Here is a 15,380-nt window from a genome sequence, read left to right as displayed (position 1 = left end):
AATAATGAACTATAACAAATCTTACTTAGGAAAAGCTATAAAATTTAAAAAATAAACCCCGTCCTTTAAAGATTAATTAATCAAAGATACAGAATAAAGAAAAAAGTTGATGTAATATTTTATTATCTCTTATCCGTCCTCTTCAAGTAATATACTGAATGACATTGAATATATTTTTTAGATTGACTAAATTATTTTTAGGTACAAAATTTTTATACATTTTCCACGCTTATTTTTTGTTCATTACCTGTTTTCTCGTCAGAATGCGAAACAGTTTTATGGTTAAATTTCGCTTTTAGCGTTAGTTATTTCGTGGTATATTATAATGAAATAAAATGAAGCATTACATTTTTCTATAGATATTTTCAATAGTAAAAACACCATGATAATAATAATAATAATAATAATCTTTATTCATCATTTTTGCCATTTATTTCTGCCAAGTCGTAAAATGTTTGCCGTAAATTAGCGAATTATCGGAAAAGATCACACAATTGCGAAGTAATTACTTTTGTTTTCGCATCGATTTTCTTGCGTTAAAAACAGACGCAATGGTATTCAGTCATGAATACCGATTTTCCAATGCACAAATCAAAGATTTAATTGGTTCTTCTCTCGTCTTGGATGTCACGTAAACCGATTACATATTTCTATGTTAATAACCGTGCGACCACAGCGTGATTTATAAATTATTTGATTTGGTTTCTATAAGCTGTCAAAGTAAAACGTTCCCGATTATACCGAACTGCCGACTAAAGAAGAACGACCGAGCACGAGTCTGCGCTTGTGCGGTGGAATAAGTATTACAAAGGAGAGCTTAGTAAGCGGAAACGGATTCCTATAAAATGCGATCGTTTCGTACGAAAGAGATAGCGTTTATCTTGCAACGAGTAATTTGTTGTCTTATTTATCTCTCTTAGCATCGAGCACTTTGTGGAGTGGAGATGTTAACGATAAAAATAAGATTAAGATAAAATGTAGATACATAATACCAACAGCGGGTCCTTCGTACGCAGGATTACGTCATAAATTATATTTTTTTAAACGAGTAATTCATTATATGTGCGTTGCATTTATTAAAATTATAATAAAGAGTACGTTTCTCTCTCAGGAGTTTATCTATTCTAATTAATCATTAGAGGACTTTAGAGATAATAATGTAACAGAATAGCCAAATTATGCACGCAGCTTTTATAATGAAAAACGCGGATGGGTAATGTAGAGATTTACAAAGAAAGGATTATACATCCGTTTTGCTTTAGCATTAACCCAGCGTCTTGATTTCGTCGAAACGCCCCGCGGCGCAATATCGAGTAACAGAGGAGACGAAACGATGCGAAGGCACCTGCCCTTTGATCCCGACCTTCCTCGGAATTTCGTTTCATCTCGAGTATGCTCGCCGTGTTCGTTGGCTTCACCGAGATGAAGCGTATCGCAGGCGTGAACGCTTAACGGTTACCGTTACCCGTTACTGTAACGCGCGGAACGCGCCTCCGTTATATCAATTTCGGTTTGCGGCCCCAGGGCGAAGTCGACCGGAAAGAAGATCGGGGCGAATTCCAAGGGAGACGACCGCACACGCCCCCGAACGCAAATGAAAAGAGATTATCATCCCGTCGTACGCAAATATGCGGGCTGCTCCGGATATGCATTTGCGCGGCGCGGCGCATTACGCAGTTTCTACCGCGATATTTTCTCGCCGGGCATCGTTCTTTCGCGCCAGCAAAGTGGAGCGAACGTGCTCTCTAGCGGATACCGGCCGCGAGGAGAGAGAGACAGGGTAAAATTAGTTTCAACCTCTTGCGGTTCCTTCCTACCCCAAGACCGGATCTGTATGGAAACTACCCGCCTTCTGTTGCGGCTGGCAAGTGAACGGGTCAGCTGATGCAAGCTTCACGATTACATAATATTCTAATCAAACATTCTATCCTTCGGTTTGTATAATAATATAGTTATATATTTTATTGTTTATTTCAGTTTTTAGTATTTATCGATTGTTAACCCTTAAACGCTTTTATGGCGTAACTTTTTTTATCCAATGCTCTTTCCATTGCTTATAACTTTTTTTATTAATAAAGATACATGGATACTCTCTAAATTCTTTGGAGTAAAATTTCACTCTAGTGTAAAAATTGAGCCAGTTTTGAAAAAGAGTGGCTCAATTTTCAATCTTTAAATGTGAGATTTTATTTTAAAAATTTTAGAGGATACATTCCCTCTCTCTCTCTTTGTACCGTTATCTTTTTTAATCAAATGATAATCTTAATTTCCAGGTTTTCATTATTTTAGTATCCACGATGTTTCCATGTGAAGTGGTCAATCTTTATTTCTTAGAGAAAACGCAACCAGTTGGCTAGCTGAATGGAACCGTGATTAAACGCTTTCAATTGTTTTACAAAGTTTATTAATAAATTCTAAGTATATTCGTTATAGATATAATAGTATTATATCACCTTCATCAAACCACTGCCGATACACGTCAACGATATAAATAATCAGTCAATTAATAATTAAAAAAGCTTCGCAATAAATTATTGTTCGTATTAGAGTATCGAAGTAAACTGCTTATCTAATTTGAACTATGTATGTGAAACGTTAAGATCTGTCCGAAAATTATTGCTGAGTGTCATAAAAAACATGCGAGTACCGTAGCCTAATCTCATCGCTTATTTTATCGCATGGATTCATCTGTACGTACTGAGGATGGCTAAAAAGTTAACCAAAACGTGTATACAAATTAATAATTAAATATATAAGATAAAATTTAATATTTGAAACTTATTGCGCACTTAGTACAACGCTAATTCCCATAGCCGAATTTATTATAATATATCTTTCTTAATGTCTAGAGTTTCGATTGAAACAAATTTTTTACAATTTTTTACATAGATTCATTTTTATAAAAGTTGTAATAAATCAAATTGGATTGGCTACATGGAAAGAATGATTTCGCTAAAGTTCCAAAAAATTTAACTAATTAAACCTAAAAATAAATTTTGTTGGACCATCAAAATGATTATATAGAACGCTAATTATTAGAATATCAAAACTTTTTGCATCAGCATTGTACATTATACCTGAGCTTCCTACACGAGTATTTTGATGTTCAGTGAAATTATTTTCAAATTTATGTCTAATTAAATTTTTAGGTAGGTATTTCAAAATTCTTTCTGTGTATGCCATGTTTGTTAATAAAGATATATACGTATATATTTGCTTAGTATCGGTCTTTAAAATGTCTGGCGGTTCGATTAAAAAATATATTTTTTACAATATTCGTTTTTACGAATATATAGTAAAAAATATTTTTACAATAAGCAATCGAATTAGGTTGAGTGCGTCACATATCGATGTATGTTGTTTCCATGGTAAAGCCTTTAAAGAATAATTAGATAAACGTTTATTAAATAAAAAGAGAGAAAAAAAACAAAGAGGAAAAGTGGGAGGTAATTATCTCTTCATGCGGTCACACTGTTTATTAAAGGACCAGTCGTTAACGCATTTAAACAGCGCAAACAAATCAGCGAATCGGCGCGCAATTGAACGCGCGCCCGGTCGATTGTGATTGCTCGGACAATTAGTCGGACACGAATAATACCGCGCGCGAGAGTCCCAGCGCGAAACTGGATTTACGTGACTTCTGGGTCACGTACAAGTTGCACGTTCGCCAAAGCAACAATGGAATTATCCGCGTCGTGGACGCGCGTTCTGCGAAGGCAGTCGCCCTTCGTCTTCGCAAACTTTGGCATAGCACGAGCTGGTCTTCTCGTTCGTGATTCGTCGAGCGAATATCGATCTTAACGAGAACAAGAATACGACGGGTTTAAAAGTACGCGAACACAATTGTTTCGAAGATGGTTTGCGATCCGGAAATCGGCGCCCGAAAAACAACGTAAATTACCCGCAGGAAATACAATATATATATATATATATATATATCGCAAAGAGCCAAGAAGAATTATTGTTCCATCGATTCGTCGATAACTACGATTGTACCAAAATAATGTACTTCCAATAGCGTTCTGATAGTATAAGTGCCCTCGTTTTTAGACACCCCATAATCACCGAGAAACCTAGTCACGTGTCACGACACGTTCACGTAGATAGGCGAAGATAACAATCCCTCGACATCTCTCTAGCCGCTACTCTCAATCTTTTATGATTTATCGATGCAAGATAATTCATTTGTACTTCTATGTATAGCATGTCTGCTCGTAATTCTCTTTCGAGGCTTCAGACATTCTGCAATGTTTCTCTGTAATGTATGCACGTCGCGAGATTCTCAAACCGCAATTAAACATAAAAATCTAGATCTGGAAACAAACGGAATAACGACTGATCTAAATTTCATAACAAAATTTTTTAACGGTATCATATCTTGTATCTGGAATGGTATTTCTTGAAATATGCACAAAGCACAGACGCCAATCCGGGAATTCAGGATGGAATTTCGTACTTCTCTACTTAAACGCATAATATCAATAGTAATCGCAGTGTACACACAATTTTCTTATATTTTTCTTTTAAAGTCTGCTTTCTTTTGACCGTGTTATTTTAATATCTTTTCATTTAATCTTAAGTTTAAACGTAATAATATTAAATTAAATCTATCTATGTCTTAATTGCATAAATCTGATAATAATTTTTTAAAAAACGTGTCTGCATTCGAGCCAATTTACATATTTGAGAGCGAGAAAGTCTTTCATCATAAAATATTAATCGTTACGATAAATAATTAAAGATATTTGGCTATCATTTATTTATAAAATTAGCAATTTAGCTCAGCTATGATACTCATATCACTGTTCGATAAAAAAAGAACATTAAAACAAATTCAGTCATCTTCCGTAATTTTTTGGATTTTTAAAAGGAATCCAGTTTCCAAATTGTTCACGTCGTAGTTTTAAAAACTTGACAGTTAAAATTGTAAAAAAGGTTATTTTCGAATATTTTGTCATATTATAATGTGATGTGTTCGACAAGTTTTATTGCGATTAAAATGAAGTATGTTTTCAAAACTTTCAAAAAGAATTCCTCAAAAGGAATTTTTAGTATCGGCTATGATTAATGAGATATTCATCTTTATCGAACATTGTAATTGATGAAACTTCTTCTAAAATGTGTATAATATATGAAGTTGGAAAAGTGATCGCGCAAAGTTGATGGTTTTTTTTGCCCATTTTTGGACTCCTGATTTTAAAACTAAATTGTATGCGCCAATGATATCTTATGATGAAACATCAAAAAATTTTCAAGTTAAGCTGAGAATTGGGTTTAAGAGATATAGAAGGTCAAAGTTCATTAAAGCGTCAACCCTATTCTTCGAAGCACGCATTTTTCAGAGTCTGATAATTTAAAACTTCGTACTCAGTGTTTTTGTTGGCTGTTGACAACCAATTTGAAGTTAAATTTTCAAAATTCAAAATGGCTGATGTAATATGGCGAATCATATATTTAAAAAATGTTTTAATTCTACAAGAAATTTAATTCTACAAAAAATCTTATAGAGATTTCTTAGGTCACTGATTATAAATCTGAAGTCAGATTTTTAGAAAAAAATAACTGACCTAGTATGATGGACAAAAATTAAAAAACTTTTTCACTTTTATGAGGATCAGTTATTAGAGTTGGTCGCAATATGCGATTGATGATTAATTATTTTTATTTGTTAATAATTAATGAATTGAAACTTTCGATCAGCATCCCAATATAAATCATGAAAACAGCATTTTATAAAAATGATTCGGTTCAAACTTTTGTGATTGATGTCTCATTATAAGATATTATTTGGCACATAATTTAGTGCACACTGTTCCAATTCCAGGATCAAAAATAGATGATTTTTATGGTCACGCTTTGTGTTAATTTAGCACAAAATAAATATATTAGAAAGTAACAAATATTATATGTCAAAAAATTAATACAAAAATATGGCACTGACGCAATTTCCAAGCAAACTGTGAAAGCATTTTGTTCAATAAAATTAATATCTATGATACGTTAAATTAAAAATGTTTTTTATTTCTTTATCTTAGAATCTATCTTTTAAAAGACTTGTTTATGCTATTTGTCTCCTTTCCTATAAAATGTATTCTTTTGATATTAAGGAACATGGAATATCAATTTACTACGAAATATTTAAATAATATAATCACATCAGTTACGTTAAATTAACACTCGGACATATTAAAAATTCAACGCAAAGTTTTAACAAGGATTTAAGTGGATCAGTTTTACGAATGCAAAAAATGTTTTTTTATTACATACATTTTCGAGGAAATGCTTACAAAGGCACGACTATAAAAGCATGTCTCGCCAACTATATACGTGCCAATTTCGCGATCAGAGAGTACGCTGTACGTGTTCAGCGATGCGCCGCGTCTCCAAGTAATAATAATAATAATAACAATAATAATATAATAACAAGTGGAAACAGGGATAATGATCACTCATAAATCGCTATTCAACGTTGGGCGCCTCGGCGCTCATCGACGATCGTCGCCGACTACGTGGCTCGGCGCATGCAGTTGCACCTGTCGGACACGAGGCGCGCAAGCGCTCAGGTGCTACAAACCGCCGCACGGAGGTAAAACGACGCGCGGTCGAGCTTTCGTAGTCGGCATCGGCCATCCGCGACGCGAACTTTCACCCGGTCGGCGGTATCGCGCGCGTCGCGGCGCGATTTACAAAGTTGTTGCGCGTTTCGCAAGCCGACGTGCTCGAGGCGGAAAAAGAAAAAAAAAAAAAGAAAGAAAGAAAAGGAATCTTCTCACCTCGAACAACACGGATATACGCGGTATGCGAGAAACGTGGCCGTGCGACCGAAAAATGTGCAGTTAACTTTGGAACTCGGAAACGTTAAATCTTCGGAACTTTATTTCCGACGATCGCGCCAGTGCAATTTTTGCGGCCAGCAAGGAAATAATGGGGATTAATCCAAACTGGAGTACACACGTTTGGCTACGCATACCGTCAGATTAGAGAGTTACGCGCGTACGCGCGTGCGAAGGATGGAAGAATGCCTTTCTCGCGAGGACGGTGCCGCACAGGCGAATTAAAATCGTGTCGCGTCGAGTGCAGATACTGATTTCATCTGTCCCGATCACGCCCGCGGGCGAGCGCGTGCACGCGAATGGAAAAACTGTTGGGAAAAACAAAAGTTGCGGGCGACCGACAGCGTCACTGCCTCTAATTTTAATTTCACCGGCCGTCCGGTCTATAAACCGCGCTTTCGCGTTTTCGGTTGCTCGATCGCGCGATGAAACCAGCCGGCCGGAAGAATTTCGATGCTGTCCCCGGAATTGCGGCGAGCCGCTCTTAACCCGGATAGAGCCGCGAAGGTAGGCTCCAAATACCGCGGCAACGCAACCAATGCGGCCTCAAATCGTCCCAGCAATGCGAATTAACATACCCGTGCATTCCAAAATAAATCGCGGTCACGCTAAAATTTCGATATCGGTCAGAAGCACGATCGCCAATAGTATGAGTTAACGAGTACGTCGCTGTCGCGTTATACGCAATCGGCAAATCTCTCTCCATTATATTCCATAGAGAGAATGATAGTAATCATAGCGGTGGTACCGATATAAAATAAATGTGGCTTTGCGAAATTTCAACCGATCGGAATCTCGATCGCGAATAGTATATTCATTCGCAATTCAAGTTAATATATATTCATCCTCTACTGTTATGTAATATATGTACAGAATAATATGTGGAATCATGGAAATTATTACAATATGCAGTATGCTTAAATTAACTCATAATACAAATCAGTGCATGCGATTGGAAATAAATGCGGTTTTGCAAATTTTCACTTGATTAGAGGAGTTGTCTATTGTAATGAGCATTTGCGTATAACGCAAATTTTCCTTTATCTAGAGAATTATGCAAATTAGATATATAATCCGTATAGCTTACTTAACTTGATCGACAACCCATCGCTCATTCTCCGCCGGCTCAATTATTCGATTGATTATCAGCCAAGCACGGATCGGTTATACAGAAAGAACGAGATTTTGCTAAAAAGTATTTAAAAATTTAACTAGACACATATTTGAAAATTATTTTGTTGGACCATCAAAATGATTACATAGAAATGTGAAATATGATGAGTAATACTGCAAAAAGATTTGACATTTTAAGTAACTAAGTTTGGGCGTCCTACATAAATATTTTGAGAGAACATTAATGTATAAATTCACATAAAATTATTTAAAACATTTAAGCTTCGACCGGTATAGGCACTGCTTTTTACTTATCGTGTGTTCACATTATACGATCCTAATAAATCATTTACTATCATTTATAATTATTTTGATGATCCAACAAAAATTATTTTCAGATCTACATCTCAAATTTTTAGATACTTCAATAAAATCATCCTTTTCGTGCATTTGCAACATTCGCATTTTCGATCAAGAAAACGTATTTAATACGATAGGTAAAACGTGATGAATTTTTTCCTATTTTCTTTCTGTAACTATTCAACTCTTGCGTGGTCTTTTTCGAATAGTCTTCAAAGCAAAACTGATGAAATATTGGAGGAATATTTCACATATATTGGGAACACACACGCACATATACACATACACATACACATACACATACACGACCGGCATTGCTCGCTCGCGCGAAAGCATTGAAATTTATTAAGTCGTAAGGATACAAACGAGGGAATATCCGCTCGATGAATGCTACACTGAATCCAGACACGATTATCGAAGCGGAAGCTCGTCCCCTCGCGTTTCCGGCAAAATTGTGGAAAGCCGCATTTAAATTGAGATCAAGAACTTTGGATAGCACGAGGGATGGATTGCGAAGTCATGTCATCGCTTATAATCGAGCAAAACGATAGGACAATAAAGAGCAAGCGTCCTGTTCATTGTCGATCGCGTGGAATGGTATCGGTAGAATTGATGATCGGTCAATTATGAAAAGAGCGAAAGCAGAAATGGTCGCCGCGCGTCCCATTGGTTTCGATTTTGTATGAGAGATCAGGCAATTTTATTGAGCTTACGCCGATGCATATCGATGGGACGAGTGGAAAGCGAGAGCTTTTTTATGGCGAAAAAAGGCAATAAGAGCAGAGTGCACGGCGAGGCTAGAATTTCGCATTCGGAAACGAGGACAGTGTCGCGTAGATGGTAGTTATGGATAGCTACGAGAGCGAAACGATTGAATTGGTGACGCGATATCATCGCGTCAACTATTCCCATATCGCAGCTAGAAATCGTACGTGAGTGAAATTAACGATTGGCAAAATCAGGCATGCGAAACATTCAGGGCATAGAGGTTATGACACACAAAAAAAAGCTCAAGGATTGTCGTACATACTTTTCGTAATAGTAATCGTAAGATGTACCGTAAAAGAATTAGTCAATCACAGCCAAGAATTGTCAAAAATGTTTATGTTTGATTGACTATTATAGAAACTTATGATGCCTCAAAAACTGAAGGGATTTTTCGAGATATCAACGAAAAATTTGCAATAAAAGTTTTATACTTGAATAAAAATCGTTACAATTGGATGCTTGTGTGCGGCAGTTTTAAGACATAAGTAATGTGTATAAGCGAATCAGCCAATCACAGTAGAGAACGTAAGCAGTAGCAAATAAAAAATGTTGATTTGCTTACGGCTTACGTTTTATTGCTCACATTTTTCTAAGTACCAGCATTAAAATTCAACAGATTCGGACAAATACCGCGTTAAATCTTTGTCAATGCATAATTTTTCTGCTTTTCACTACCGTATTTCCTAAAGTTTTACGCTAAAAATGTCGAAGTGAAACAAAATCTGCCAAACTATTCTTTCTTGTCCAAAGGGTGGGATTTTTGAGGAGTCATAACGAAATTTGTACAAAAATATAAAAATTCTTACTGTTTAAATTTCGACAATAATTTGATACTCGTGCATTGACAGAAGGATTATTGACAGAAGGATAATTTGACTAACAAAATGAAATCTTAATTCTACCGGATATTGTTAAGCGAGTTCTCAACAGGTTGTTAAGACAGACATAAAACTGCGTTGCATTAAAAAGCGTTAAATTTAGATGAAGCATTTCTCTTTTTAGCGAAAGGAAATTAACTATTACTCTTGTAAGTAAGAATTGAATGATACGGTATTCAAAATTAACGTTCAGTCAAAAGTTGGAAGGGAACACTCAATCTTATCCAAAGAAATATTTACAGTATCAAATAAATATTTTCCCTTCGGCCTGGGTGTCTTAACTTTCATCGCGTGACGGCGAGAAGGATAGTCTTAGACGATAAAATCCTCTTTGTTTATTCATAACGTAATACTGCCGTCGGAAGAATTTCTTCGTGAAGGCAGAGTCGATATAGATACAATAAAAAGTACCGCGGATGTGTGAATAAGTCAGGAATGGGTAGGCACGCCGCCCCTTATTCGGACGTATTCGAAGGGGAATATTCGCTGACAAATCGATTCTCATAGGCCACACACTGGCCGTTGCTTGTGGGGTTGTGTTCCGCGCGGCCGCCTGCGCACGTGGATTTCAGAGGGGGAAAAAACCAACAAGAACGTATGCGAGGATAGTCTTACCAAATAAATAAACCATACCGGCCCTATACAATTGCAAGTTCCGGCCAGACCTTTCGAACTCTCAAACTTGGAATCATTTACGAACATGGGTAGCGAGGCGCTGTCGCGATCCCGAGATAAATCGCGTGTGAAGGTATCGTACTATGCCGCAAACCACGACATGGAACAATATTTCTCGCTTCGCTCGCGGCTCTCTATCGATATTGTGCGCCGTGTAGTAAACTTCGTAATCGTGTTTAGCTGAACTTTTCGTTTCGGCGTTCCAACATGCTTCTACAACTCAGTACCCACCGATCGATGCTACAGGCCGTGAAGAAAAGTGAATGTACGCGTATTGAAAATGCGTGCGCACCAATCTCTATCTACAAGTTTGAAAAAAAAAAAAAAGAAAAAAAAAACGACGTTACAGTAGGCCAAATCTAGTCAATCTTAGTTTTCGGTATCGAATGTCGAATGTAGGACACGGAAATTGTATTTCCGTTAATCCTCCGACTGCCCGACGATGCTGAACTGTAAGATCAAATATGTAAGATCAAACAGCGTGCTGCTGCAGTAAAGTAACTCCAAATTGAATACTCGAATGCTTGCCGAGATACCGAAGAAAAGCGGTTGATTTCCGATAGAGAGTTGCACATACGATTCGGATAAACGGACGATACTGGCACTGGTAAACGGAATCATCGCAAGATACATCTCAATTATAAACACAAATCACTATTCCGAAGTTAGTTGGGTCAGCCTCGTTCGATAAACAGCAACATCCTGTTCGATCTCCATGCTCATTAGCAGCAACCGTTGTGCAATCCGTGCGTCATCTCTGCATCTATCCATCTCTCTCTCTCTCTCTCTCTCTCTCTCTCTCTGTACGACGATCGATCGGCGGAGCATGTATACGTGTCGGGAACTTCCTTCTAAGAGCGTTGCTCTGTCGCGGCCGTCTCGACGCTGGACGACGCCCGGAACTTGCAATGCAAACTCGCAACAAGTTGCATTTAAAATCCGCACCTACTGTCAGTCCGTTGGAGCAGTTGCTCGACAGTTTCGTCTCTTTTCTTCTCCTTCCATTCTCGCCTGGCACATCGCCGCTCTCCCCGGAAGCCCCGTCAAATCGCCGAGTATTCTCGACTGATTCGGGCTATTCAGACAAGAGCTCGTCCGAGATTTCTCGTTCGCTCGGCCCCAGGATTATCCAAGATGAAATTCGTTATGAATTCATTCGAGGGTACTACGCGGCTCGAATCAGGCTGCGTTTAGTACTGCCATGACAATCTTCCGGCTGTCTTGACAGCTGGTAATTATTAATGAGATTAACTCGCTCGTTTCAGGACGAAACGTGGATGAAGAGTAACGCAGGATTGGTCGGTCGTATCTATTTTTGGGGTGTCGCGGCGCCATCTACTTTATTCATGCGCTTCAGTAATTTTTATACGCGCTCATTAATTCGGTTCCGTCATTATAGTAGTCAGTTGAGAAGCGTGCAGTTTCTCTCTCGCAGACGCGAATTAAAAGGCGTTGCACTTTGACTTACGACTCCTCGCGAAGAGGAAATCCAGTTAAGCAGCGGGCCACGTGGAATTACCGGAATTTCTCGACCGAAAGCTTCGAAGATGAAGAGCACTCGCCTCGCGAAGCGAACGCTTTTAGCACCTTACCTTGGTAAAGTAAAGAGAAAAGATAGAAAGAGAAAGAAAACTTTCAATCGTGAAAAATTTCTAACTGGCGGCGTAGAAAGAAAAATGTCACAGGAGGTCAGTTCCCACAAGAATGTGCCAAGATGAAACGTTAGTTCGCGAATGTCGAATTAGATTTTTTTTATCAAGTTTCCTCGTTTTCAAACTGATAATCAATCGGAATATTCCTTCGAATAATGAGAGTACGCGCGGCGAATGAGCAGAGTCGCAAATAAACGCATGTACGGCCGTTAAGGAGGTCGGCTCTTTAACTGCGTATATCTTCCCTGAGTCAGACGCACAGTGAAAACACAATAACTCGCGGCAATCATTAAATTTAATTGACAGTGGAATAACGTAGGAGCTCGTCGCTAATTAAGACCAGTGCGATGGGCATTCGCGCGTGCCTGACGAGTCCGCTTCTGTTTCCTCTCTCTTTTTCTTTTTCATCTATCAATTCTGCAATTGTCTCTAACGCTATGAATGTCCATGCACAACTCTTTTCCGTTTGAACAAACCGTGCTGTGAACGCGCCTTCGAACTAACTAACGCTTTGTCGGTGATTAAATTCAAATAAGGTAGTTGGCAGTTTCCAGTATAAATGGAATAACACGGTGATTATCCAAATAAGCTTCATTATCTATGAAAATAGGATTAAATAGTCATTTTGAAACTAGAAAATAATGAATGTGTAGTTAATAACTTGGATATTAAGAACGATAATCGTTAACTTTTTATTACTTAATTATCCCGTTGATCCACTTATTGAAAACGCTCGTTTAAGCTCTGGACAAATTTTATAATCAATTTTGAATCAGCATGAGATTGCGCTTTAAATTTTTGGCCAAAGAGCGATTCTAAACATCCGCGAGATTAATGAAACCAAGTTGTATATGAAATTAATCTTTTTGACGTGAGCCGATGAGAAATGTATATCACCTTAATTAACACCTCTCATTAACACCTGTAGCTACGCTGCGCGTGGATAAATAAACGTTTGCGTTTTTTCTGTCATTACAATTACGCGACATTTCTGTGACGTCAGGAAGAAGAGAATTGTTGGCGAAATCGCCGCCAGTCGCCGAGGAAACTGGGTGAAAATTACGAATTGTGGACCGGAGGGTGCGCGAGCGCCGCCGAGCGATGGATTTTGTGCTGCTGCTCCTCGTGATGCTGCTGAGGCAAGAGGGTGAGTGCTTTCACTTATGCTAGCTGCTTGCGCTCTCGAGCGCACGAATGCACACTGGTCTCATTCCATGAACGCGCGCTGTCCTTCCACTATAAACGCGTGCTGTCCTTCCACTATATCTGCTTTAAAGGATGAACATCCGTCTTCTCTTCTCATTTTTTCGTTTTTCAATTGATGACTTCCTTTTTTTTATTACTAACCCCTAAGGATGCTAACTACGGCGCTACATTTTAAGTACGTGCTCCGAGAAAATCACAAAGACTGCAAAAGGCCATTCGCGAGAATTGGTCTCGCTCGTGAAAATCCCTTAAGCGTTAAAACCGTGATGAAAATCCGATTATTATATGTATATTTTAAACTATCGTACAGCGAATCTGACACATCGAAATGTCTGTTGGCTAAATTATGCATATAAATATATATACATTTCTGTCCAGTACGGAAATAAGTATGTACGTATAGATATAGTACAAGTATTATAAAACGTAGAGATATTGTCATTCTTCAATCTATTAATACAAATCTACGCCATGTAGAAATTAAACTGACTCTGATATTAATTACATTATTCAGTTATATTATTTAAATATAATGAGTGTAATTAAGATTGAATATGAGATAATTTCTGTGTACATCTATACTTCATATATAATAACCATTCTTTTTTCATATATCATGCTATTACGGTATAATATAAAATTCTGTCTCGATTGAATATTATTATTACCTAATCGATAAAATATAATATAAAATATATTATCTTAATGAGAGTCCAGATGAATTATATTATTATTTTTAGCAAAAGAACGGAATAATACTATTTGCAAGAATTATTAGAAACTACTACAATTTTCATCAGTGCAGAACGAGAAATAATTAAATAAACGCGAGTAAATACAGTGTGAAACGCAGCTTTGCATCACCATAATTTGTAATTACATAATTTGAAATAATCCGGCTTGGATAGAATTGCAATCGGAAGGGATAGTTTTCACGAGTTGTGTGGCTATCATATCGTAAATAAAACATTTCTGTTGAAATTATAACTTAATAACAGCGTGCTTGACGCCACTCCAGTTCCACCACAAATCATTTAATTACCAGAACCAATAAAATATATGATACTTCGAAGCGATCATTCAAAAGCGACATTTGCAAACTGATACCGTGACATTTCGCGTACGAATTACAAACTCAGGCTTGATACAGAACACCAATCAAGCTTGTAGATGATAGTTTCGCTTTCCTCACGATCCGTCTTTAACAGTTGGGTTCAAGATCGTCGTCATTAGCTAGCCCCTTCTGGCTAGAATATATATAGTTCATTGGGTCTATCACGAAGAGCATAACAGCCGAAGATGCGTACGTTGCAGACGATGTATAACGCGTAGAGGTTCTCAAACTTTAATATCTCGATTCCGCCGCCACGAGATACATAAATTTATTTAAAGCTTTCACGACGGTGCATAATTTGGTGCGCGATAAAGCGCGAGTTTTATGACGCGTCTCGGGATAATGCACTTTAAAAACAACTAACGTGTAATAAGAATACGCGCAAGTTGCATAATTCACTGGGAAAACGACGTCTAAGAAACGATTACGTCTCATAACAGATCAGATATTCATGTCAGTATAGAATTACGAGGTACATTTAAATGAATATATAACATGTTCTTTTAATAGCAAAAGATTATATTTAATTTTCACACTGAACTATTAATTTTCACAGAACGGACGGAAAGAAAATAAATCAACCTACAAAATTGGTTAGAAGCATCATTAAAAATTAAATAAAACATTTCACGCCTTAAACGCGCTGTAAAATACGTCTTGTAAATTATTGCTCTCCGTTGTTAAGAATTAAACAATGTGATGTCTTTTAGGTTTCCGGAAACAATTTTCACCTTCTTTTCTTTCTTTTTATTTATTTCAGTTCATTATTTCAAGAGACCTG

The 15,380-nt window shown here is 37.3% G+C and overlaps 1 protein-coding gene across 1 annotated transcript in view; it reads left to right on the top strand.

Moving 5' to 3' along the window:
- Positions 1-6,629: 6,629 nt before the first annotated feature.
- The window catches only part of LOC108751693 (cell adhesion molecule 2-like), a 92,552-nt gene continuing 83,801 nt past the window's right edge, over positions 6,630-15,380 (top strand). The window contains exons 1-2 of the mRNA XM_018491999.1: positions 6,630-7,340; positions 13,283-13,426. Coding sequence (XP_018347501.1) covers positions 13,381-13,426 — 46 coding nt within the window. The 5' untranslated portion in view covers positions 6,630-7,340; positions 13,283-13,380. The remainder of the gene's footprint in view (positions 7,341-13,282; positions 13,427-15,380) is intronic.

This window comes from Trachymyrmex septentrionalis, unplaced genomic scaffold (genome assembly GCF_001594115.1).
Source record: "Trachymyrmex septentrionalis isolate Tsep2-gDNA-1 unplaced genomic scaffold, Tsep1.0 scaffold51, whole genome shotgun sequence".
Lineage (NCBI taxonomy): Eukaryota > Metazoa > Arthropoda > Insecta > Hymenoptera > Formicidae > Trachymyrmex > Trachymyrmex septentrionalis.
Note: the sequence above shows the minus strand (reverse complement) of the source record. Positions and strands in the feature narration are given on the sequence as shown.